Below are 23,384 nucleotides of genomic sequence, written 5' to 3' on the forward strand. Positions count from 1 at the left end.
GTAGGAAGGATGTGAAATGGAGCTCCTCTTCGGCGTGTCGGATGAATGTGCACGAGATGTTGAACAGCGGCAGAGTGGTGATTTTGATGCTTGCGATCAAAGAAAGAACAGCAAGACAAGGATCGCGTTTTCGATGCAGGGATCTTCAGACGCGGCCCAGCCCTACCGACCTCCACAAAACTCTAAATTTATCTTTGAAATCGCGGGCTGAGTCTTGCTTACTTTCCTCACTGTCTTCACATGCCCACCACCACTGCTTAACGGCCAGAATGGCACACAGCCCAGCAAAGCGGAAGCGTGGTGCTCCTATTAGCACTCCGCTGGGCGAGTTGTACGTTGACATCTCGCCCCGCAAGAAGCGAGTACGATACGACGACGACGTCGACGACGCTTCGTCTTTTGCCGCATCGCACGTCCCTTCTTCCTTTGCAGAGAGCGACACTGCTGCTACTGCTACGATTGCCGACACTGAAACACCTCTGACGGAAGCATCGAGTGTGCGCAGCAAGAGCCAGCCACGCGCGAAACGTTATCAATGCTCCTTTGAGGGCTGCACCAAGGCTTTCGATCGGCCCATTCGCCTCCAGGCTCACTTCAATACTCACACTGGCGAGAGGCCCTACGCGTGCTCTGAAGACGGCTGTGACAAGAGCTTCTACAAAATAGAACACCTCAACCGGCATGTCAAGGACAAGCATGGCTCGAGCACTTTTATCTGCGAGTTCGAAGTCTACAATGATCAGACCCAGTCACGCGCGCCGTGTGGCCTGGCATTTCCTTCTGCTTCGAAGCTGAAGCGACACATCGCAAGGCATCAAGGGAAAGAGGAAACTACATGTAGCTGGGATGGTTGTGGGAAGGTGTTCCGCAGGCAAGAGACCCTCCAGCGTCACATCAAGAAAGATCATTTGGGAGAAGAATCGTATCTGTGCAAGCGTGAGCTGCCAGATGGAGAGATCTGCGGCCAGGCTTTCGCGACTCCCGGTCAGCTTCGTGGACACGAAGCAAGAGTGCATGAAGCTCCGAAGTACTGGTGTGAGGTCTGCACAATGGCAGGGCAGCCGACCATCGACGAGCTCATGCCGATCGGCAACGATCTGGACGCTGATTTCCTGCCGACGGAAGAAGATCTTCTGATTGCCCGTCAAGATGTCGATCAGGACATGTTCGACTCCCTCACGCTGAGCGAACCCACACCAGCTCAAACGCCTAGCGTCCACATCGTCAGCTTCCCAACATATCACGACTTGCAGCGCCACAACACCCTAGTCCACCCACCTAAATGCGCGCAGTGTGGTAAGAAATGCAGGAGTGCTAAGGACCTTTCTGCACATATGGATATTGTGCATTCAGGAGATCCAGATGTAGCAGCAGCAGCTAAGCCGCCGAAGAGATTTGTATGCCCGTACGAAGGCTGCACCCGATCTTCACTAGACTTCGGCTTCTCGAAGAAGGGTAACGTGGATCAGCACATCAAGAGCGCTCACACCAAGGAGAGGAAATTTGTCTGCGGCGAGTTCGATCTCAGTGGCTGCAGCAAGACCGAAGGTTGGAATGGCATTGGGTGCGGTTTGGCTGTCGTCACGAAACAGGCACTGATCGGTCACGTCCGAACTCAGCACATGGGCTTGAAGCCAACCAATCTGAAGAGTAAAGGCGCGAAGAAGGATTCGAAGAAGATTGCACCAAAGACCGATCTTGAGATCGACATTGAGATGGACGACGTCCCTCCTGCGACTGAGCACAATAAGACACTCTCCTTGATAACAGGATATGGATACGAACAACAACGTCCCTTTGCCTGCCTGCTTGCACCATCACGCGGATGCCAGATGCGTTTTACCAAGGAACATGAGCTCGGCTATCACATGGAGATGACCCACGGCTGGCATGTCGACGATGTTGAGGAAGCACTCAACGATCCGGACATCCATGCCGAAGACACAGATATCGCTGACCAGATTTTGAAGAGGAGACTGGAAACTGAGATGAATGCTGTTGGGGCAGCGTTCCTGGATCCGCAGTTCCAGCCAATGCAGGCATAGGTTGCTTAGAAGTCACGAAAGACTGTTGTAACTGAAAGCGAGATTATTATGGCAGTGCTATGGAATCGCTTGAGATGGACGACTAATGAAGAAGAGCATGGATGTACGGCATAGCATCGAAGCGTTAAGTGAGCGGTTTCTTTGATTGTTTTCTTGTTTTGTGTTCGAGATACCCATATGGCAGGCACAGCTTATTAGAGCATTGTACAAAAAATGATATTCAGCACGGAAGCTCTGTTAATTGCAACGACACATCACAGGACAGGAGAAGGTTGTCATTCCCTCATACTTTACAAACTATACATACTGATACTTCTGGTGACGTCGTCATGATCATGTACTTCTCCCAGCGCCAGCGCCCTTCACCAACCCGAGTAGCGCCGTAGACTGTACAAACTGGATATCATTTCAATGCCTATGACTTCTCTCCATGCAATCTAGTGCTGCGACCACTCAATAGTGTTCAAATCCACGCCTTCCTGCACCAGCTCCCACAGCGGACTCAGCTCTCGCAAGAAAGTAACTCTGTTCTTCACGGCGTCGAGAACATAGTCGATTTCTGCGTCGGTTGTGAAGCGGCCGATCCCGAATCGGATAGAGCTGTGTGCAGATTCGTCAGAGTTACCCAATGCTCGAAGCACGTATGAGGGCTCCAGTGAAGCCGATGTGCATGCCGAGCCAGAGCTGAGTGCGATATCCTTCAGTGCCATCAGCAGAGATTCACCTTCTACATAGGCGAATGAGACGTTGACGCAGCCTGGGTAATGTCGGCGGGGGTCACCGTTGAGAGATGTGTGTTCCATGGCGAGTAAGCCGTCAGTGAGCTTCTTTGAGAGAGCTGCGATGCGTCTACTGTCGTACTGCGAATGTGTTAGCATAAGCTCTACGTGGCAATATCGATGATTGAGAGCAAGTGCAAAACAAGAAGATCATAACCCCTGCTACGTTCAGCAAGCTATGCGCCGGTCAAAGCGCGCTCAGAAAGCCATGCATGTGTAAAGCGAATAATCATTTCAATGCGCGAAAAGCAATGCCGTATGTGTTCAGGGTGCTGGATTCTTACCTCCATCTCTTCTTTGCATAGTCTAGCAGCTTCACCCATGCCGATGATGAGCGGAGGTGCTAGAGTGCCGGATCGAAGTCCTCGTTCCTGACCACCGCCAGAGATGATGGGATCAATTCTGACACGCGGCCGTCTTCGCACGTAACATGCGCCGATACCCTTTGGTCCGTAGATTTTGTGGCCAGAGATGGACATGAGGTCAATATTCATCTTGTTGACATCGAGAGGAATCTTTCCAACAGCTTGTGCTGCGTCGGTGTGGAAATATATCTTTTTGCTTCGGCAAAGCTTGCCGATCTCTTCAATAGGCTGCACAACACCAATCTCGTTGTTGACAGTCATGATCGAGACAAGGCAGGTCTCGGGCCTGATTGACTTCTCCAACTCTTCCATGCTGACAAGACCATTCGACTGCACGGGCAGATACGTGACATCAAATCCCTCGTCTTGCAAATGTCGACAGCTATCAAGCACGCACTTGTGCTCGGTTTGTGCCGTGATGATGTGATTCTTCTTGCCACCCTTCTTGAAGAAACGGGCGACGCCCTTTACGCTCATGTTATTGCTCTCTGTTGCACCGCTGGTGAAGATGATCTCCTTCGGGTCGGCACCGATCAGATCTGCGATATGTTTCCGAGCTTCCTCCACTGCTTTATCTGTTTCCCAGCCGTAGGCATGGGTCCGCGAGTGTGGGTTACCATACAAGCCAGTGAAGAATGGAAGCATAGCATCCAACACTCGTGGATCTGTGGGTGTTGTCGCTTGTGCGTCAAGATATATGGGTCGAGTTCCTTGGTCCATGACAGTGGCCTGCTTTAAAATTGCAGCTGCCGGACTCATCGCTGCATCCCCAGGCATGCCAGTGTGTGGCAGGGTGGCATCTTTCGGTCTGATTCCGGTTTCTGCTAGAAATGCCTTCTGGTCCTCCCTTATTGTCTGCTCAACATTGACAGTGGCGTTCTTTGGACTTGATCCGGAGACATAATTTCTCCGGCCTCTCGATGCAATGCTCGCGCGGGGAGCTTGTGTGGCGAAGGTGTGTGTGGATGTCGATAGACGGCGACTGCATTGCCGCAGTGCCTGACGGGCTGCATTGGGCGCGAGATGCGACATGTTGATGGGCCGTGATGGAGGAGTCGATGGGCAGAATTCATTTGAGAGCTAGATAGATGCTCGAGAGTCTAGTGTGGCTGCCGGCTTACCTAAGCACTCCCGCGCTCGGGCCGGATGTGGCGGCATTATGCGTCGGCAAACCAATGTCTCGGTGCTTGCCCAGTATGAAGCTCCGGGTTTGACGGTGCCTGGGGCATGAAACATTCGCCATGGCCATGGCTGTCACATGTCGAAGGACGTGCTGAAGCTCATACCGGAGACTCGACAAGGCAGCTCTCAACTTGCGGTATAAGGCACAAGATATGGATGTATGTATTGTTGATTGTGCATTGTTGTGCGTGCCCCACTCTCACAGCATGACGTCGACGTCTCACACCTGCAAGCCACTCACGGCAAGAAAGACCTCCAGGCTCCGAGCAAGCAACCATCGCCAAGAGGTGCTGGAGTCTTTCATGTGCGTGACCACACGTTACGCTGCTGCTTGTTGGCTTGCTCCCTTACCTCATCGAAGTCCACTCGCGAACAATTAATTCCACATGCACCGCCGTCGCCGTCGCATCTGAAGCAATCGCAACCCGCAAACGGACCGACACATCGTACAGCACTGCGCCGAGCTAACCGCCCAAGATCGCTGCTAAGCCTCCGCACTCACGTCGTCACTTGCGCTGCGCTGAATTCCACCACGCTGCCAACGTCCTTTCTCGACTTCGCTGCTGCTGCTCTGCTGCCTGTCGCATACCTCCTACGCATTGACGACTCACTTCTACCCCATAGCACAGCATAGCATAGCAGCACCACCGCCAACATGAGCTGGAAAGGCTTTGTGAAGGGCGCTCAGCGGGTATGCCATTGCCTAGACACGTGTGAATGCAAGACGCGCCAGGAAGAGCTGACCAGCTTGGCAGACGCCTCAAACCTTCAAACAGCGCTTTAACATGGGCGATATCACCAAGGATGCCATATACATTGACGCAGAACGCCGATTTGCAGATCTGGAAAAGGAAACCAAGAAACTGCACGAGGAGAGCAAGAAATATTTCGATTCGATCAATGGCATGCTCGACCACCAGATCGAGTTCTCGAAAGCATGCAAGGAGATCTACCAGCCTATATCTGGACGAGCGAGTGACCCCGATTCATATGTGATAGACGGCAACCCCGAGGGCATTCGAGCCTGCGAAGAATACGAGCTTATCGTGCAGGAATTGAAAGCAAGCCTGCAGCCGGAGCTGGAGATGATTGAGACAAGAGTTGTAAAGCCTGCCGACGAGCTGATGGAGATCATCAAAGTCGTGCGAAAGACGACTCAGAAGCGCGATCACAAGCAGCTCGATTATGATCGACATAAGAATAATCTGAAGAAGCTACAAGAGAAGAAGGATAAGTCTTTGAAGGACGAGAAAGCGCTCTACAAAGCCGAAAACGACGTCGAAATGGCCACACAGGAGTACGAGTACTTCAACAGCTTGCTCAAAGAGGATCTCCCGCAGCTCTTCAGACTGGAGCGCGAATTTATCGCACCACTTTTCCAGAGCTTTTACTACATGCAACTCAATGTCTTCTATACTCTGCACGAGAAGATGCAAAACATCGACATCGGCTACTTCAACCTAACGCTCAACATCGAAGAAGCATTCGAAGCGAAACGCGGAGACGTCCAGCAACAAGCCGAAGCATTGACAATAGTCAAATTCAAGACTACGGGAGGCCTCAAGAAGCCAGCACTGAAATATCCGAACCGCCTCGCAATCGAAAACGGCCGAACAAGTAGTACAAGCTCAGAACAACGGCGACTTACGATGGGAGATGCATCGGCTTACGACAATCCACCTCCGGCGTACAACGAAAAGACGACCGATATTGGTCGGTCAAACACAACTGGCGGCATGGCGGCTGCAGCGAAATCGAAACCCGCTCCACCTCCACCTAAGCCAAAGCCTGGTCGTCTCAGCGGTATGCCTGCTGTCGAGTATGTGACTGCACTTTACGACTACGAAGCACAAGCGGAAGGAGATCTCTCGTTTTGGACAGGCGATCAGATTGAGATCGTGAGTAAAACAGATAACCAGAACGAATGGTGGCGAGGCAAGGCTCATGGGAAGGAGGGACAGTTTCCTGGTAAGATTGCTGTTCCACTCGGATGATTGCTAAATTTGCTAACGGTACTCGCAGGCAATTACGTGCAATTGAACTCATAGCGTGGGTCAATGAAGCATCTAGGATACCTGTGAACAGCATTTCACGTACCGATGTCCAGCATTTTTTTTTGACCACCCTGTTGATACCTCGACGAGGCTCACCGAGCATTAATGTATATACGCGCGAAGTCGGAAATGAAAGGAACAGATGCACAAAACCCATGACATGTCCTTGCTTTCATGTCTATCGAGAATCACTCGTCAACTCATCATCGTTATCTACTGGAACTCATCCGATATTGCACCAGAGTCAGAAGCAGCAGGAAGCAGAATTATCACCTCACTTCTGCGCCTCCCTGGTATCCTCCACAATCTCAGTCTTCTCATCAACCTTATTCGAAACAGCAACAGAATCTCCCCTCTCGATATCCGCGACCTTCTCATCAACATTTGCCCTCGTCTCACCACCAATGATGGCATGCTCGAAATGGCTGCCTCTCTTCTCCGGACCTACGGCGGCGGTGCAAACAATACCCAAAGCGATGATTGCTGTCGCAACGCCCATGACTGGTCCATAGGCATGCACTCTGTCCCCTGAAGGTGCGGTGAGGTAATGCGACTCAGCGATGGCGTTGACGATTTGTGCTGATGGGGAAGAGATCATGTTGCCGAGCTGGTAGGTAATGCCTGGGAAAGAACTGCGGAAGGCCGGTGGGGAGAGTTCGTTGAGGTGGATTGGGATTACACCCCATGCACCTGTGAAAGTTAGCGACACGGTCATTGAGTGGTGAAGCTGCGCCAAACGTACCTTGAACGAAGAATTGAATCATAAATCCACTCGCGGAAAGTCCTCCAAGCGATGTAGGCAGAGTCCAAGCCGGGATCAACAAAGCGCTGATCAGAGCCGAAACAACCATTGCTCTGCGTCGACCGACCCATTGAGACAGGTATCCGATAATCGTCCCACCCACACAAGCTCCAGTCTTCATCAGAATACTCGCGACGCTCGCATCGTGATTTCCCATCTCTTTCTGCTCCTTCATGAACGTGGTATAGCTATCCTGACTCGTGTGCGAATAGTAGTTGAACCACGTCATCAAGATGATACAATAAACACACATCCTCCACTCCTTCACCAACATCTTCTTGGTCTCTGCCCAGAAAACGCCCGGTGCTGCGCCTTTGTGCCCCGCTTTCTTCCTCTCGACGAATTGTTTGGATTCCGGGAATGCGATTCGCAAGAGTCCGACTCCGATTGAGAGACCGGCGGCGATCCAGAATACGGTCTTCCAGCTCTCGACACTTCCTCCCACGCCGAGATTGGCGCATGCGGCGCAGACGTAGCCGAAGGAGTAGCCTTGTTGCAGGATTCCGGACATCAGACCTCGGGCTTCGACGGGACAGTTCTCGAGAGCCATGGCGATGGCGTTGCCGTAGACTCCTCCCATGAAGAGTCCGAAGAGACTTCTCACTGCGAGGAATTGGCTGAAGGTCGCGCTGTAGATCGTTGCAATTTGTAGGATTCCTAAGACGATCATGTTGAGGACCTGGAGGAAGTAAGCAAAGGTCTTTCAATGCTCTATACGCAGCAGTTTCTACGCACCATAGGCCACTTCCTGCCGAACTGGTCACCTGCTAAACCGAAGATTGCGGCGCCGACGGAACGCAGTAGCAGCGTGAGAGTTATGGCCGTTGTGATATTGGTATTGCTCGTGTCATAGTACTTGGCCAGCTTTGTTGTCTGGATTGAGAGGGCGTGGAAATCGAAAGCATCGGCCGTCCAGGAGGCAAAACCGACGAGGAAGAAGATCCAGCCCTGGAGCGACAATGAGGCGAATAGCGAGAAGGGGTTCCGGAGAGGCTTTGGCGTTTGCCATTCTGTTCTGGTTTCGCCGTATTCGTTGGTGATCTCGACGCGTTGCTTCCATTTGAACAGGTCGCCGAAAGATTGTTTGGCGGTGGCCCAGGTGCCTCTGGCGACTGGCTCGGCCAGTTCGCCGGTGGAATTCATGTTGTCGTGCGGTTGTGGGAGTCAGTCGGTTGGAAAGCAGACGCAAGGTGAATGGTGAAATGGTGAGAGGAAGAGGTGAGGTCGGGTGCTCTTTCCGTTGCTTTGTTCTGCAACCCCGTTACAGCGCGCCTTGCACGTCTATATGTACGCGGTGCAACAATAATCGTTTGACAGTCTCGCATCACTGTGGCCAGGGTCGGCGATGCCTCTGCCGTCGCCCAGACCTTGGCTCACCAGCTCCTTTACTCTTTTTGGTGCGTACATCTGAACAATGTGCCTCACCTACATCGATCGTTCAAGACGGCAGATCCACGAATCCACCATACCAGACGCAATGCCAATCCACTCCTGACAAAACATCATGCGGGAACCCGGCCAATTCTCGCGCCATTCAACTGCCTCTTTCGCGGCCGCGTCTCGAGCACCACCAAACCCTCGCCGTCTTGAACCATCGATCACGACAAGGACCTCTCCCCGACATCTTTTCGGCCCACGTGAGGCCAGGATGCAAACGAGGTCTTGGAATAGTCTTGGAAGGCAGCCAATCTGCCTTGGCGCGAGGAAAGTACAGGGTCAGATTGGCTGGAATCCTCCCAGCTGGCAGGCCGTGAGAAACCGCCTCCGCACTTTTGTCGCAAGGAAGCATCGCGTGGCACTTCGAAGAAAAGGCTTGCCAGCAGCCGTGGTGTGCTTGAGCGGTGACCGTGGCTACCTTGGAAGTCTTACTGTGCGATCAAGCACATTTGGTGTCGTGGAACAAGCCATTGCCATGGCACACGTTGTACACCTCTGGCTGAAAAGAAGATAAGCGGCTGAAGGCACATGCACGGTTTTCTGTGGGCCTGTGGAGCTTCTCCACCAACTCCAGATTGCTTTTACGGTCTTGTAAGCATCCTCCATGGGGTGCAATTAGTAAAACGTGCGAGAAACCGGGTGCCGATCCACATGCCATACTAACATCGGTGGTCTGTTCGCTCTCGCTCGGGATGCCTCTTTCTAGTTGCCGGATTCAAATCCGCCGGAATCTCGACCTTGCTTACTTGCTTATATACTTCTATCTAATAGGAAGTCTCTCCTTAATCTTATCGCAGATCGCATATCGCCGGCGACGTTTTGTTCCTAATAGAGACATTACTATCTAGGTTTCTAAAATGCCTTATAGCGTTCTTACTTATCCCTAACTACTAAACTTATATAGTATTTACTTTAAGGTTAATTAATAGCTAGAATTCGGAACTAGTAAGCTTATTTAGCAAGTTACCCTATCTGCAATCTTATTAAATCTATTTAATCGAGTCGGCCGACTACGTTACTTATATCTAGGGTATTACTAACGTTTTAGTATTTTATATAGCTCGTTAGGTCTGCCTCTTAAGTCTCAAAACGGTACTACTCTCTAAAGATAGATAAGCATTTCGCTTCTTATATTTGTTTGCAAGTCTATTAAACGACTAGTAAGCCGATATTACTAATATTACGCTATTTAATATGTCGCGCTATACGCTCGGAGGACTATAGAACTTGCTGCAGTATAGCTATACTATAATTAGTATAGAATTAGCTTCTTAGCGGTTTCCTACCTCTCTGCTAAAATAATACTATACCTATACCTTGTCGTCGGTATTTCTATAGTATATACCTCTCGAAGGTATTATTAATAGCGCGTTTGCTAGACTATTAGCTTAATAAGATTAAGCGCCTCTTCGACGAGAGCGAGTTGTCTAATATTACTATCTCCGAGCTGCTAAATATCGCTAGGCGTAGTATTAATAAGATCTATAACAATTATCGCCTATTTAGTATATTCTATATTAAAGACCTCGCGAGGTTAGGTCGTCTACGGTCGCTATTACTAATCTTTAAGGATGTAAGTATCGCTAAGCGTATATAGTCGCAATTTAACTAACCCGCCCTATTTATATAGCGTATCTTCGAATTCCTTAACGACCGACTATATATCTATTAAGATAAGATAGTATAGTATCTATATAACGAATACGACGTTATTGTTAGCTAACCGACGGTATCGCGAGTTTTAAAGAGGCGTAGGTAGACGAGGAAGAAGGCGATACGGTTTGCGGCAGAATAGAACTAGGACCTTTAAGATAACTTCAAAATAAGGCAAATAGATATGCTAGCGCAGAAGGTAGTATATGTCGACGAGAGTGCGTCTAATAAGCGCACCGGATGGCGGAAATATAGATACGGTCCTATTAATCGCCCTATTTTCGAGGAAGGGTCGGCGGTAAGGTTAAAGCGATAGAGTATCTTGCCTACTATCTTAGTTAATAGCTATCTCGACGGTACGATTATTTACTAAGGCTCTATAACCGCGGAGATCTTTAAGGCGTAGTTATAGCATATAGTACTGCCTTAAATAGAGCCTAGTATATTCCTTATTATAAATAACGCATTAATCTACCGCACTTAGCGTATAAAGGATATAGTCGCGGCGGCTAGAGTCTACCTTCGATACCTGCCTCTATATTCGCTAGACTTCAACCCTATTAAGTTGTCCTTTAACGTACTTAAGGCATAGGTTAAGAAGTATATTAACGAGGCTAATTACTTCGTCGACTTCGGCAAATTTATACGGTATACTATTAACTAACTAGATACTTAAACAATAGTAGGATCGTAGTTCTAGCGAGCAGGTTATCGCTAATATCAACAGTTACTCCCTTATAGTCTCACTTATTCTAACGATTGTCTCTAGCTTAGTAATACAGCTTCTTAACTCGTCTATCTCCTATCTTATTCCTTCTATAATAGTACGCGTAGCATTAGCGGCTTGCTCCTTTATTACAGCTTCTATATACTATAGCCTACAGATCTAGCAATACTAGCTATAGTAATAAGCTTCTTAACTAAATAGCTAACGATAGTAATACAGTTGTCGGTAATATAGTAGTAGTATCTCGGATAAGGTCCTCTTCGTTTTCTTAACTATCGGCAATCTACGAGGAATTAGCAAAACCTGCAAACATACCTAATCGGTGCACCTCTAATGCGCTACTAGCAGCTATTGCGACAAAAGAGCCTAGAATTTAGCAGGTTCCGTGCCGTTTCTGTCGCTAGTATTACCTTAGGTTTATTAAAGGCGGCGCAGTTAGTATATTAACATATTCGCATCGCAATCGCGTATCGATCTAGAGAGCATAGCTTCGAAAGCCGGAATCTATACCTACCGACAGGATACTACTACAACACTACTATAATACGTCTTTATTATTGCTTTAGTAGGATATAATACTATCGATACCGCTAAGAAACCTCCCGTTGTCTGTTTTAAAAAATATGCACCTCTAGTAAAGATATAGGCTCGCTAATATATTAGAAATTCGCGAATACGAGCGCTTCCTCTATACCGAGACTGCCGAAATTTCGGCTTCCGCTCGGCGTAGGAGCTTAGCGGGTCTAGACTTAAGAAGCTGATTTTAACTATACTAATACGACACTAGCGCAACACTATAACGTATTGCTTTTTATTACTACAAGTACAAAGAGGCGAGACTATATCTATCTAATGCTCCTCTAATTTATACTATATAAAAATACGTAGTATTAGTAGACTAAGAAGCGACATTAGTTAAGCTAAATATTAGCTATTAAGCCGCCGACCTATAACCGGAAATCCTCGCTTCTTACTAAAACAGCGCTTCTATAGCGCTTCTATAGCGCTTCTACGGCTAATTAACGAATAGACTATCGTCCGACTTGTTAGTACGAGTAAGTCGCTGCTTACGGACTTCCTTGCTAATATATCGCCCTACTACGGCGATAAATCGAGCGTATTAGCCTTCCTTAAGTCTATAGCGGACCTAATCGCTTAATTTGACCCTTCTAAGCTAATTAAGTAAGAAGTCGCCTTCCTCGTAGATACGCTTAATCTTAGCTATATCGGCGTGTCGCTTAGTCTAGCTGCTAGTTAACTCTTTACGTAACTAGCTAAAGAAGCCTATTAATTCTATGTTAGCAGTATAAGATTAATAGGAAGCGATTAAGCCCCTAACTAGACTTGATTGCGGCGGTAGACTAGAAGCCGGTAGACTAGAAGCTAGTAGATTAGACCTAGAAATAGCGCCTCTACGACCCTTGCTATTAGACTAGCTATAATAGTTATAGATTACTACTAGGGTCGGTGTTATTAGTACGATAGCACGTCTACTACTACTAGCTTGTTATCTAAATAGATTAGACAACTGCTTGTCTCGTTGCTTCTATATCTTTAATGCTAGTGCCGCTCTAGGGTCGTCGATTGTTAGCCTTCTAGCTAGATTAGCCTCTCGAGTCCCCTTAACCTATCTAGCGGCTATTTCCGGATAGATCTTGTAGTAGTCTTCTACTCTGTCTAGACCGCTAAACTAGTATAATCTACCCTTGTTTAGGTAGTATCTATTCTTATAGGGCTACCGCTAAGTAAGGGCGTGTCGCAGGTGCGTTAGTAAGCTAGTAAGGTCGTCGTTATTGTCGTTAGGAGCCGCTTTATCTTCCGAGCGACCTTTAGCTAGTAGGGTAGCTAACTATTGCTAAGTCGCTATATTCCGCAGTCTCTAAGAAGCCTATTAAGTCCGCCGTAGTTGTTAAGTTGTAGGCTCGTTAGGAACACTAGTTAGCTTAGCTATAACGGCTAGTTTAAACTCGAGGCGCAAGCCTGTCTTGCCTTAACTATTCTAGACAGCTAGTATAGTATATACGCGCTCAAAATTAAGGTCCGTTATACTAGAGCTATAGTAGAAGTGTTTAGCCTTTACCTTGTCTATAGAGGCTATTATAATAGCACTCTTAAGACTAAATATAAGCCGGTTGTTGCCTTTATTACGCTAGTCGTTAAACTAGTAGTCTACGGCTTTATAAAGCGACTCGTAGCTTAACTCGCTTAGATAATACTCGCTTAGCAAGGCTTCCTTCTGCTTGTCTATATATAGGTTCTACTATATAGTATATTTAAAGACCTCGACTTCTTTATTATCGCTAGAAGTATAGTCTTCTTTATCTACGGTATCTTAGCGCTAAGAAGTCGTTAAATCTAGCAACTCGTTGTTAGTATCTAGCTCTTCCGGACTATTACTTAATAGTAGTAGCTCTTTACGTCGTTGTCTCTTAGCGGCAGCGGCTTTAAGGGCTTCCTTCTTCTTTATAGTAAGCTTATATAGTCGCTTCGAGGCTCTTAGTATACTAGCGTAGTAATAGAATAGACGAGAGGGTGCTAAAATAGCTAGCTCTTAACCTTAAGGCTTACTAGGAGGTTGTAAATAGATAGAGGTAAGAAAGGCTTTCGCACCGGATCGCATTCTACACCTAATTTGTGTAGTGCGGTGGATACTCGGCAAAGACACAGATACGCGCTAATTTCCATCACTCCGAGCGCATGGCGCGACTTATTGAATAGCATAATAGTTTCCCTTCGAAAAACGAGATTCCGCGGATAGCGACGGCACAAATCTCAGGAAGCTTCTTAGTAACTTCAAGCCTGCCTGCCTACTACGATCAGACCCGACGGCACAGATATAAAGATCTTGATGATGATGACCAGTAGAGCGAACGACGGTCATGCGATCGATGGAGTAGTGGTGGTTCACAGGCTGGATGAATTATGAATGATACTGCTGAACAGCCGTATAGTGATGGAAGCGAGAAGGATCTGTAGACAGATAGAATTTAGGAGGAAGCTTTAGGAATTGTAGAACTTGGAAAGAGAGTCGGACAAGCCGGGATGTTGTGGTGTTGATGTCGACTTCTGCCTGAGTGTTTGTTCAAGCGGTGTGATCAAGTGGTCACGGACCAGGACAGCCTAGTGTGATGATGTGCATTCGCAATCCCTCGGTCCGAGTTCACGGTGTTTACGCAGCAGGATGAGAGATTACTTACGGCAGCGAATGGACGAAGGATTCCCTTCACCCCACAACTCGGCCGAACCACGTTGTGGATGTTGCTTCGATCGACGTGGCGCTATGAATATTCATACCCCCAAGGACATCAAGTACAAATTGCCAATGATTCGTGTAGGACGGAGGGACTCCAAGACTTTCCCTTTAGGGCATCGCTGTCGTCGAAGAAAAGATCCAATCCGAGATTGGTCCGATTGCAGATGCACAGATATGCACTCCCGATCTCTAGCGCCGGCAATGCGGCACGTTTGCATTGCATCTCTGCGTGGAGATGTTCTCTTTACCTAAGCAGACGCCACCTCGAGTGTGTTATTGAAGACGAGCAACGTCCATCCGCTCTATATTCTAACAGCTCTGTCCTTCTCGAAAACATTCACTCACTGATCACAATCTTGTGAAGAGCAAGGGATAATCCCAGTCAAAGTTCGCCACCATACCGGCATCGGGAATGAGCGCATCCAAATCGTCATCTCATCAAGACGAAGAAAAAGAAATCGACCTCATGGCAGCAGGAGGACGTCAGAATGGCGTTCAGCAGCAACAACAACAACAACAACAACAACTTCCCCCAGAGAATGGAAAGCAAGCAGGCCCATCGCCACCTCGAAATTCCGCCCCACCCCCACCTCCTCCTCCTCCTCCTCCCAATGGCGGCTACGGCTGGGTCTGCACAGTCTGCTGCGCAACAATCAACGCACACACATGGGGCCTAAATTCCTCCTACGGAGTCTTCCTCGCCCACTACCTGCAAAACAACACCTTCCCAGGCGCAACATATCTCGAATACGCATTCGTCGGCTCCCTCTCGATTTCCTGCGCCATGCTTATATCTCCCGTCGCCACACTCTCCACGCGATACTTCGGAACAAAAGTCTCGCTTGGGATAGGCATCGTGCTGGAATCTGCCAGTCTGATCGGCGCGAGTTTTGCATCGGAGATATGGCAGTTGTTTCTGTCGCAAGGGATCTGTTTCGGGTTCGGGATGGGGTTCTTGTTTGTCGCGAGCGTAGGCATTCCGGCGCAATGGTTTACGACGAGGAGGAGTCTCGCGAATGGGATTTCGGCTTGTGGGTCTGGGTTTGGGGGGTTGGTGTACTCGCTTGCGGCAGGAGCCATGTTGAAATCTCTGGGTTTGGCCTGGACCTTTCGAGTCCTTGGGATTCTGGCTTTTGGAGTCAACACCATTTGCGCGATTCTGCTGCGGGATCGGAATAAGATTATTGGGAGTGCGCAGAATGCGTTTGATGTGCAGCTGTTCAAGCGCGTGGAGTATCTGCTCTTGGGAGGCTATGGGTGGTTCAGTATGCTGGGATATGTGGTTCTCATCTTCAGTCTTGCGAACTATGCGAATGCGATTGGCTTGGATGCTTCGCAAGCGTCTGTGGTGTCGGCGATTTTGAATCTTGGGCAAGGACTTGGACGGCCGCCTATTGGGTATTTCAGCGATAATCTTGGGCGCATCAATATGGCGGCGATGATGACTGGACTCTGTGCACTGTTCTCGTTCGCCATCTGGATTCCGGCTCAGAGCTATGGTGTGCTTCTCTTCTTCGCGATTGTCGGAGGAGCTGTGGCAGGGACGTTCTGGACGACGATAGCGCCGGTCGCAGCAGAGGTCGTCGGACTCAAGTACGTCCCATCTGCATTGAACCTGGAATGGTTGATCATCGTGCTTCCATGCACATTCTCAGAGCCGATCGCATTGGAAATTGTGGGCGGCACTGGAAGTTACTTGGGTGCACAGCTGTTCGTTGCTTTCATGTACATTGCTGCGGCCGTGTGCTTGGTGTTTCTGAGGGGGTGGAAGATTGGAGAAGTGGATGCGATTGCGAAGTTGAAGGGCGAGTGTGCAGATATGGTTGATGCAGTGGCAGCCGAGAACGATGAAACGTGGGCTGAACCGGCTCGAAAGGCAGGCCGACAGCGGATTATGCTCGACTTCTGGAAATGGCGGAGGGTGTGATAGTTTTCCATTCCATTGCGGCGTCCAGTCTGTGGGCCACAGCTACAATTTGGCATCCTTCCCCGTTCTTCCTCTCCTCAAAAACTCCTTCAACACATTCCAAGTGACCATGGCAATATCATTCTGATACGCATTCCAGCCCAACGAGCAGTACCAATTGATGCTTCCCACACTGAACACTGCTCCACCCGCATTGGTCTCATATATCACCATATCAGACCTGACGCGATCAGTTTGCGGGCCCAGCGTATTGACCAGAGGGAACATGACCTCTTCATTGAAAAGACAAAAAGTCTCGTCATGTCCAGTACTCGTGGCGAGGAGGACTGCATTCTCAGGAGTTCCCAGATCGTAATCCAGACGATCGATTTCGTCGCCGGAAGCCCCGCCTCCGAAGCCTTGTCTACCGATGAGAAGTTCGTCGGCTTTTGATTCAAGACCATCGAATAGCCAAGAGAACTTTGAATCGCGCATGATACTTTTTTCGAAGCGGTAAGGTACGCCCGGGCCAGACCCACACGCATCAGCACCTACACCGAAGAGGGTTTGCGGTGCTCGGCCTCTGGATCTCCATAGTCCACCTTGCGCTCCAGAGAGTGAATGGATGCGTTCTCCTGCTGGCAATGTTACGGATCGACAGCCCTGATCGCCCTTACGTACCTCCATGCGATGTGGTCTGTTGGGGTCTGTCTCGGAGCACCAGTAGAACCCGTTCCCTCCCAAGTACATCACGTACCCTCCTTGAGCGACAAAGGAGACGTAAGCATCGAGTTCGTTCAGGCTCGGGTACTCCGGATGAGAACCGGTGATCAGAATGTCATAGGATTTCACGGCATCGAGGCCTCGGATGTGAAGATCGTGTTCTGTCACCACATCGTAGCCACCTTTGCCGAGTTTTGATTCGAGGAAGCCGAGCATTAGTAGGTCGGCGCTGAACTCGCGAGGTCGATGGAATGCCCAGTGGACGTAGTCTGGTCTCATATTCAGGATCGGCCTCTTTGCCGAGGAGAAGACGTTGGCGGAGCCATCTTTGTGGACGTCGTAAGTGCTGAGGCCGAGATCAGTTCTTCGGACCATGCGACGATAATGCTCAGTCTCGAAGATGTCGACGCCTCCCGCGAGTTCCATTCGTGAGGCTAGAGATTGGTCATGCATTCGCTCGTTGGCATACGCGAGATACGTGAACGTCGGCATGACCATGGCGACTTTGGGCTTCGTGCTACGCTCAGAAGGGGTGACGAAGAAGGTTATGGCATCCTCGACGTTGGTGTTGACACCTCTCACCAGTACCGCATATGCTCCGGACACGACATGGTCGGGGATTTGTACAACGAAGTCGGTGTCCCACGCGGCATCGTCCAAGTCATCTTCGTGGAAATGTATGGCGCCATAGCCATATTCAGCTTTGGTCCAGTCGGACTCGCTTCCGTCCCAGTCGTGGCCTTTGACGCCTCGGGCTGGCGCGTTGACGAGAAGGCCGTGATGCTGCAGGCCTGATGTGTCTATGATGCGATCGGTGGGTATGTGCTGGGAGAAGTCATACTTGGCCCACGCTCGATATTTGCCTGGAGATTCGGCGGCTACGTCGATGCGGAAGTTGTCCACTTTGCCATTGAAGCAGTTGCGGTGTGTTGACGATGCGTTGAGATGGGGATCGAAGAAGCCAGCGGCCAGCGTGAGAGGCGATCGTCCGGCGAGTATGGCATGGCGACTGAGTGAAATTGTCTTGCGGAAGGCAGCGGGCGCCGGCTCCGAGAGGCGAGGCACGTGTGTGGCGTGTATGCTGAGATGGCAGTCGTGGATGGTGACTTCGATATGCAGCCAGCGCCATCGTCTTGGCTTGACGTCGAGGTCGTGTCGTTCGAGACTTCTTCCGTCGCCAACGATGGAAGATATGGTGCCTCGCTTGGAGAGAATGAGGGCAAAGCCGGCGCGGGAGCAGACATCAAGCGTTGACACCAGCGTCTGCTCATGTCCACCGTCCACGTCCACGAGCCAAGGCTGCAGGTAGAAGCTGAACTGAACACCAGCAAGAGCACCCGCGGGCGGCCATGAGCGGACAAGCGCATAGGACCCCGCAGCAGCACGCTTGTAGCTGCCGTGCTGCTGCTGCACGCGAGAGTCTTCCTCGGCGATGATGACTTCGCTGTAGCGTGGCGGCGCGTGTTTCAGCGTGAGACCGCGCACCAGTCGAACGAGGGAGCAACGGTACTCTTGATCGGTGCTGGACACCTGAACGCTCCATCAGCTGCATTAATTCCATAGTGAAATCTGCGGTACCTTGACTGCGACGCTCTCTCCAGGCGAGGCAATCCATGGCTCCACATATCCGATGATCTCGTGCTCGTGGCCACTCGGTAACGACATGTCTGTCGGTGCATGCGTTCGTGTACGACTTCGCGTTCGAAGCAGCTTCGTGAACGTGTCGTGACTGTCGCGGAACTATCCGATCACCGTACCAGCTCACCCCTGCAAGCAACACTTTCCGAATAGGCGACGACGACAACGGGCATGGGTTTGTGAAGAGGCCGATATCAAGCAGATGAACGAACATTCATCATGGCTGACACCCAGGCTCCGGTGCCAGCATCAGCACCACCACCACCACCACCACCACACACTACCCTTCAAGCAGTCGAGCCGCATCCGCATCCGCATCCGCCTCTGAACCTCATTCCCGTCGGCCTGAAAGAAGCCGCCCTCGACTCGCCCACCTTTCGAGCGACCGCACTCCACTTCGCAGACAACATCGACTCCGTGGAGAGATGGCTGGACGGATACGTCAAAGCCGCTTCACGATTGCTGTCGGAGCTGGCCTCTCTCGAAGCAGCCGTGAACTCCTTCCTCACCCACTCCACCCCTCCAGCACACATCAGCGAGGCAGTCCTTGATCATGATTACACGCTTCTGGCCATGCGGAGATATGGAGAGGGCGCACGAGACTTTTGGCAGGCCACCCTCCGCAGCACGAAACGATCCGATCCAGTCGTCATTGATCCCATCAAGAGCTGGCTGAACAGCGATTTGCGAAGCTTCAAGAATGCGAGGCGAGACATGGAGAATGCACAGAAGGCCTTTGACAGTGTCATCACACGCTATCTGGGTCAAAGCAAGGCCAAGGAAGCTTCGTCCTTGCGAGAGGACGCCTTCCAGCTGCATGAAGCACGGAAGCTGTATCTGCGATCGAGCATGGACTTCTGCGTGCAAGCCCCTCAAGTCCGAGCATCCTTAGACAAGCTTCTCGTGAAAGTATTCGCAGACCAGTGGAAAGAAATGAGACAAGCACGAGACTCGTCTGCTGCGACATTGGCCAAATGGAGCAGTGACATCGACCGCGTTCGTGGCTGGAGCAGAGAGATGGAGAACTCCGAAAGAGCCTTTAAGCGCGAGCTTCTGACGGCGAGAAAGCAGATTGAGGAAAGTGCCGAGGCCAAGATGCGGCCCTCGCGAGAGCTCGAGGACTACGCTGCATCGACTGTGCCTTACTTGGGCACGGGCGCCTCGTCAGCGACAGGTGCGAACAAGTCTAAGGACGGGAAAGCCGAGAAACAAGGATGGCTGTTGCTGAAGACGATCACCGGTAAGCCTGCGAGGACTGTGTGGTCGCGCCGCTGGTTCTTTGTCAAACACGGCATCTTTGGCTGGTTGGTCCAAGGCACACGATCTGGTGGAGTCGAAGAGAGCGAACGCACGGGTGTCTTACTCTGCAGTGTCCGCCCTGCTTTCCAGGAAGAACGACGCTTCTGCTTCGAAGTGAAGACCAAGAGTCAAAGCATCATTCTGCAAGCAGAAACCCAGCAAGAACTCACACAATGGATCAGCGCCTTCGAAGTTGCAAAGCGAAAGGCGCTTGAGCACCCCGCAAGCACCGAGACATCGCCTTCAGCCCCGGGAGTCGATCCAGCGTTTGCCATCAGTCCTCCTGTGGCGCCCGAGTTTGCTGCCAAAGTTGGCGAAGGCGGCCATATTTCTACGGGCAGCGAAGAGATCGGCCTGGTGCCTCCAGAACGAGAAGCTACCGGTCTTGGGCTTGTCACCCGCGCCAGCCCTGATGTCAACCCGGCCCGGCGTGTCATGAGCCTCAATGTCGACTCCGAACCGAACTTGCGCGAAGGCCCACGTGATCACGCTGCTCGCATCATTTCCAAGCTGGACTTGCACAAGCGACCCCCTGCGAGTCCACCACTGACCTCTTCGCCGGCACCCGCCGGAGGTATTGCGAGCCTGATATCAGCAAGCCACAATATCCTCCCTGTCGGCCCAGGAACGCCCGGACCAGCCACAGACGCTCCCAAGCGACAACTGCCCATGCCGACGAGCACCCTTGCGCCATCAACGCTAGCCAACCCGCCCGCTCCCACGAATCTCAGTCACACTGCTGTAGTCGTGAGTGGCGAGCGTGGCATTGGTCTTGCACGCTCCGATGGTTCTGGTATGCCTTCGGGCATCCTTGCCAACCTCTGGGGTAGCAGCAATTGGGGATACGTCAATCGGCTTGGAGACGCTCCACCACCACCACCCAAATGGCCGAGCTCGCAGCCAAGCAGTCCGCCATTACGTGCCCTGCGTGCCCTGTCTGTGTCTCAGGACGATTCAATCATCATGGATGGTATGGACGAGCCGCCGAAACTGTCGCTCAATCCGCTTTCTCCAGACATTGCGCCATCTGCAGCACACAAGAAGAACCAGAGCATCGGGACTGAGTTACCTGCCGCAGTGCTGACCTCAGTCAAAGAAGAACCCACTGCCACCGAAGACTATCCAGCCTTCTATCCTTTGCCGCTCAAAGCGCAAGATGCGCAATTTCGTATGTTGTTCCCGACGGTCGCAAAGGACGAGAAAGTGGTTCTTGTCTTCCGGGCCACTTGGAATCCGAATGAGCAGCAAGAATTCCCTGGCCGAGTCTATGTGACTGCGCGAGAGATCTACTTCTTTTCGAATCATCTTGGCCTGGTGCTCATTACCAGCGTCAGTCTTGCATCGCTGTCTGAGGTTACAGCAGCGCCTGGTCGCGATTGCGATTTCCTATACCTGCATCTAAAGGAGAACATACTCCGCCCCGATGATGCACGTAGGGTGACAGTCAAGCTTTTCCTCGAGCCTCTGAAGCTGCTGCAGCGCAGACTCAATTATCTAGCCCACAATGCCGACAAGGAGCAGCCTGCTGGACTAGAAGAAATCATCAAGGCGTTGATCAGGATGGAGACGGAAGAGCCTCGCCGAAGCTCTAGTGTCGAGAGTTGGGAAGACGTCGCTTACGAGACTGATGGAGCTGCTGCTGACCAGACCACGCCGCAACGCCGTCGTGAGAGAAATATCAAGGCCAGTCTGCGCATTGATGGCAACCTCTACGGTGAGACACCGAAGACCGGGCGAGAGATCCAGAAGTTCAAGCTACCCGCACAGCCTGTCGTCTATGCACCTCAAGGTATGCAGGAAAGCATCACGAGGGAATTCACCGTCTCAGCCAAAGCACTGTTTCACGTCATGTTTGGCGATAAGAGCGCCGTCTTCCAACTGCTTTACTGCAACCGCTGGGCCGACACAATAGTGCAGACTCCTTGGACGAAGCCAGAGAAAGGGCATTGGACACGAAAATTTGCCAGCCAGAATCATAAAACGCCGCTGGCCGACAGCCAGACCATCGATATCTTCAACGACCATCTCTGCTATGTCGTGACCAATCACAAATACCCGTGGCGGCTACCGTACTCCGACTCTTTCTCGCTTACCACCAAGTTTGTTATCACGCACACGGCAAAGTCGCGATCGAAACTGGCTGTCTTCCAGAAGCTGAGTTGGCACAAAGCACCGCCAATATCATACCTCAAAGACCTGATCGAAAGGCAAGCATACAATACTCTCGAAGCTGATGCCCTGGACCTGTCCAACGTGGCCATGGATCAAGTCGCAAAGCTCGGCACTCACAGCAAGACCAACAAGGCGGTCGAGATCTTCGGAAGCATCGGCCAGCAAACGCAAGCAGCACAGATGGACAGCAGTCAAGTACCGGACGGAGCAGTACCTCCGATGAGCGTTGTGCCCACCCGGCCGGTCAGCGTTTTCCGCCTGGTGTCAAGTGATCTCGCTGTACGTGCTATCGGCGCGTTGAGTGTCGTTTTCGATGCCATCGTCGCCATCGGCAAAGGGGCAATCAACCTCTGCACAGCTCACACCCTGCTGGTCATTGTCTTCATCATTTCTGCGCTGTACAATAGCTGGCATGGATACAGAGACGGACTGGTGTGGTATCATGACAAGAAAGCAGCACGTTACATGGCAAGGCTAGGCGTGACTCCGGAACCTATGATGGCCAAGGCCGTCTACCTCAGTGACTTGGAAGAGCTGGTAGCTCCGAAAGCTGGAAATGACTCCATGTCCGCGTTGATCACATCAACAGTGGACAGACGGCGCAAGACATGTCGCAGCACTTTCAGCGAGCAATTGACTACCTCAATCTCTACAGCGGTATCTCAGAATCCAACGAGTGCTCGACTCCGGCGCTCCCGCGATTCTCTCGCTCGATATCGGCACGACCTCATGGTCGCCCTCCGAGTCGTCAATCGTGTCGAGCGAGATGTCATACTTGCAGAGTGGGAAGATTGGGTACGGTCCGAGGACAAAAAGTGTCAGAAGATCAACGAAATGATGCGTCACGTGAAAGAAAAGTCAGGAAAGGACAGCAAGAAACAGGACCAGGCGGAGGTAGAGCGTGAGCTTGGCGAAGATTTTGCGGACTACTGTAAGAGCTGCAGAACAGAGGTATCAGAACTCGAGAGCGGGAGCAGGTTGATATGATGCATATGACTGGACGTTGGAATTCATAGAGATACCTTTCATGTCGATTTGTAGATATGCTTGTGACGAATCAAGTTGCACGACATCATTCCAATACCAAAGTAAAACGTGTGCAGTCTTTTTTGTACGTGCTACTCTTGAGAACTTGAGGATGGTACTGTTTTTGAGTACGCCGTGCGAGACACATTGTCGAGGATTACGACGAAATGGATCTCGGGAGAGAGTGTGTGTATGGCCTCGGACATCAAATATGAAAGGGAAATTGCTAATCGCGATCTGGCTTATGCAAGAGCAATTGAGGATATAGATGAACGATAGGTGTCTAAGGAGGCTCGAGCCGGCTTGGTCGAAGGCACCGAATC

At 50.8% G+C, this 23,384-nt stretch overlaps 7 protein-coding genes across 7 annotated transcripts; 4 read left to right on the top strand and 3 right to left on the bottom strand.

Annotated features, from left to right (window-relative positions):
* Positions 1-269: 269 nt before the first annotated feature.
* MYCFIDRAFT_27369 (uncharacterized protein) lies at positions 270-2,045 on the top strand (the record flags this gene model as incomplete). Its single annotated transcript, XM_007921624.1, has 2 exons — positions 270-1,040; positions 1,161-2,045. 2 exons carry the CDS (start codon positions 270-272, stop codon positions 2,043-2,045), a joined length of 1,656 nt encoding a protein of 551 aa, XP_007919815.1.
* Positions 2,046-2,307: 262 nt separating this feature from the next.
* Positions 2,308-4,226, bottom strand: MYCFIDRAFT_55849 (uncharacterized protein). The gene is made up of 2 exons (XM_007922000.1): positions 3,109-4,226; positions 2,308-2,905 (listed from the first exon to the last, which is right to left on the bottom strand). Exons 1-2 carry the CDS (start codon positions 4,219-4,221, stop codon positions 2,483-2,485), a joined length of 1,536 nt encoding a protein of 511 aa, XP_007920191.1. The 5' UTR covers positions 4,222-4,226; the 3' UTR covers positions 2,308-2,482.
* Positions 4,227-4,753: 527 nt separating this feature from the next.
* MYCFIDRAFT_71507 (uncharacterized protein) lies at positions 4,754-6,580 on the top strand. The gene is made up of 3 exons (XM_007922140.1): positions 4,754-5,062; positions 5,127-6,339; positions 6,394-6,580. The coding sequence occupies exons 1-3, from the start codon at positions 5,027-5,029 to the stop codon at positions 6,417-6,419; spliced, it is 1,275 nt and encodes a 424-aa protein (XP_007920331.1). The 5' UTR covers positions 4,754-5,026; the 3' UTR covers positions 6,420-6,580.
* On the bottom strand, positions 6,573-8,370 carry MYCFIDRAFT_55853 (uncharacterized protein; the record flags this gene model as incomplete). The annotated part of the gene is made up of 3 exons (XM_007922001.1): positions 6,573-7,115; positions 7,168-7,906; positions 7,963-8,370. 3 exons carry the CDS (start codon positions 8,368-8,370, stop codon positions 6,700-6,702), a joined length of 1,563 nt encoding a protein of 520 aa, XP_007920192.1. The 3' UTR covers positions 6,573-6,699.
* Positions 8,371-14,763: 6,393 nt separating this feature from the next.
* MYCFIDRAFT_150057 (uncharacterized protein) lies at positions 14,764-17,257 on the top strand (the record flags this gene model as incomplete). Its single annotated transcript, XM_007923872.1, has 1 exon — positions 14,764-17,257. One exon carries the CDS (start codon positions 14,764-14,766, stop codon positions 16,222-16,224), a length of 1,461 nt encoding a protein of 486 aa, XP_007922063.1. The 3' UTR covers positions 16,225-17,257.
* On the bottom strand, positions 16,013-18,737 carry MYCFIDRAFT_206356 (uncharacterized protein; the record flags this gene model as incomplete). The annotated part of the gene is made up of 4 exons (XM_007923873.1): positions 16,013-18,456; positions 18,511-18,655; positions 18,679-18,686; positions 18,732-18,737. The coding sequence occupies 4 exons, from the start codon at positions 18,735-18,737 to the stop codon at positions 16,267-16,269; spliced, it is 2,349 nt and encodes a 782-aa protein (XP_007922064.1). The 3' UTR covers positions 16,013-16,266.
* A 46-nt stretch (positions 18,738-18,783) lies between these two features.
* Positions 18,784-23,109, top strand: MYCFIDRAFT_150060 (transcription factor SipA3; the record flags this gene model as incomplete). The annotated part of the gene is made up of 1 exon (XM_007924092.1): positions 18,784-23,109. One exon carries the CDS (start codon positions 18,784-18,786, stop codon positions 23,020-23,022), a length of 4,239 nt encoding a protein of 1,412 aa, XP_007922283.1. The 3' UTR covers positions 23,023-23,109.
* Positions 23,110-23,384: the final 275 nt, after the last annotated feature.

Source organism: Pseudocercospora fijiensis (genome assembly GCF_000340215.1).
Source record: "Pseudocercospora fijiensis CIRAD86 unplaced genomic scaffold MYCFIscaffold_1, whole genome shotgun sequence".
Lineage (NCBI taxonomy): Eukaryota > Fungi > Ascomycota > Dothideomycetes > Mycosphaerellales > Mycosphaerellaceae > Pseudocercospora > Pseudocercospora fijiensis.

Excerpts from the sequence above, each read along its gene's own strand:
- MYCFIDRAFT_71507 (XM_007922140.1), top strand. The coding sequence starts at position 5,027 with ATGAGCTGGAAAGGCTTTGTGAAGGGCGCTCAGCGG. Across the intron at positions 5,063-5,126 it reads TTGTGAAGGGCGCTCAGCGG|ACGCCTCAAACCTTCAAACA; the intron begins GTATGCCATTGC and ends CCAGCTTGGCAG. Across the intron at positions 6,340-6,393 it reads GAAGGAGGGACAGTTTCCTG|GCAATTACGTGCAATTGAAC; the intron begins GTAAGATTGCTG and ends CGGTACTCGCAG.
- MYCFIDRAFT_55849 (XM_007922000.1), bottom strand. The coding sequence starts at position 4,221 with ATGTCGCATCTCGCGCCCAATGCAGCCCGTCAGGCACTGCGGCAATGC. Across the intron at positions 2,906-3,108 it reads TATGCAAAGAAGAGATGGAG|TACGACAGTAGACGCATCGC; the intron begins GTAAGAATCCAG and ends ACACATTCGCAG.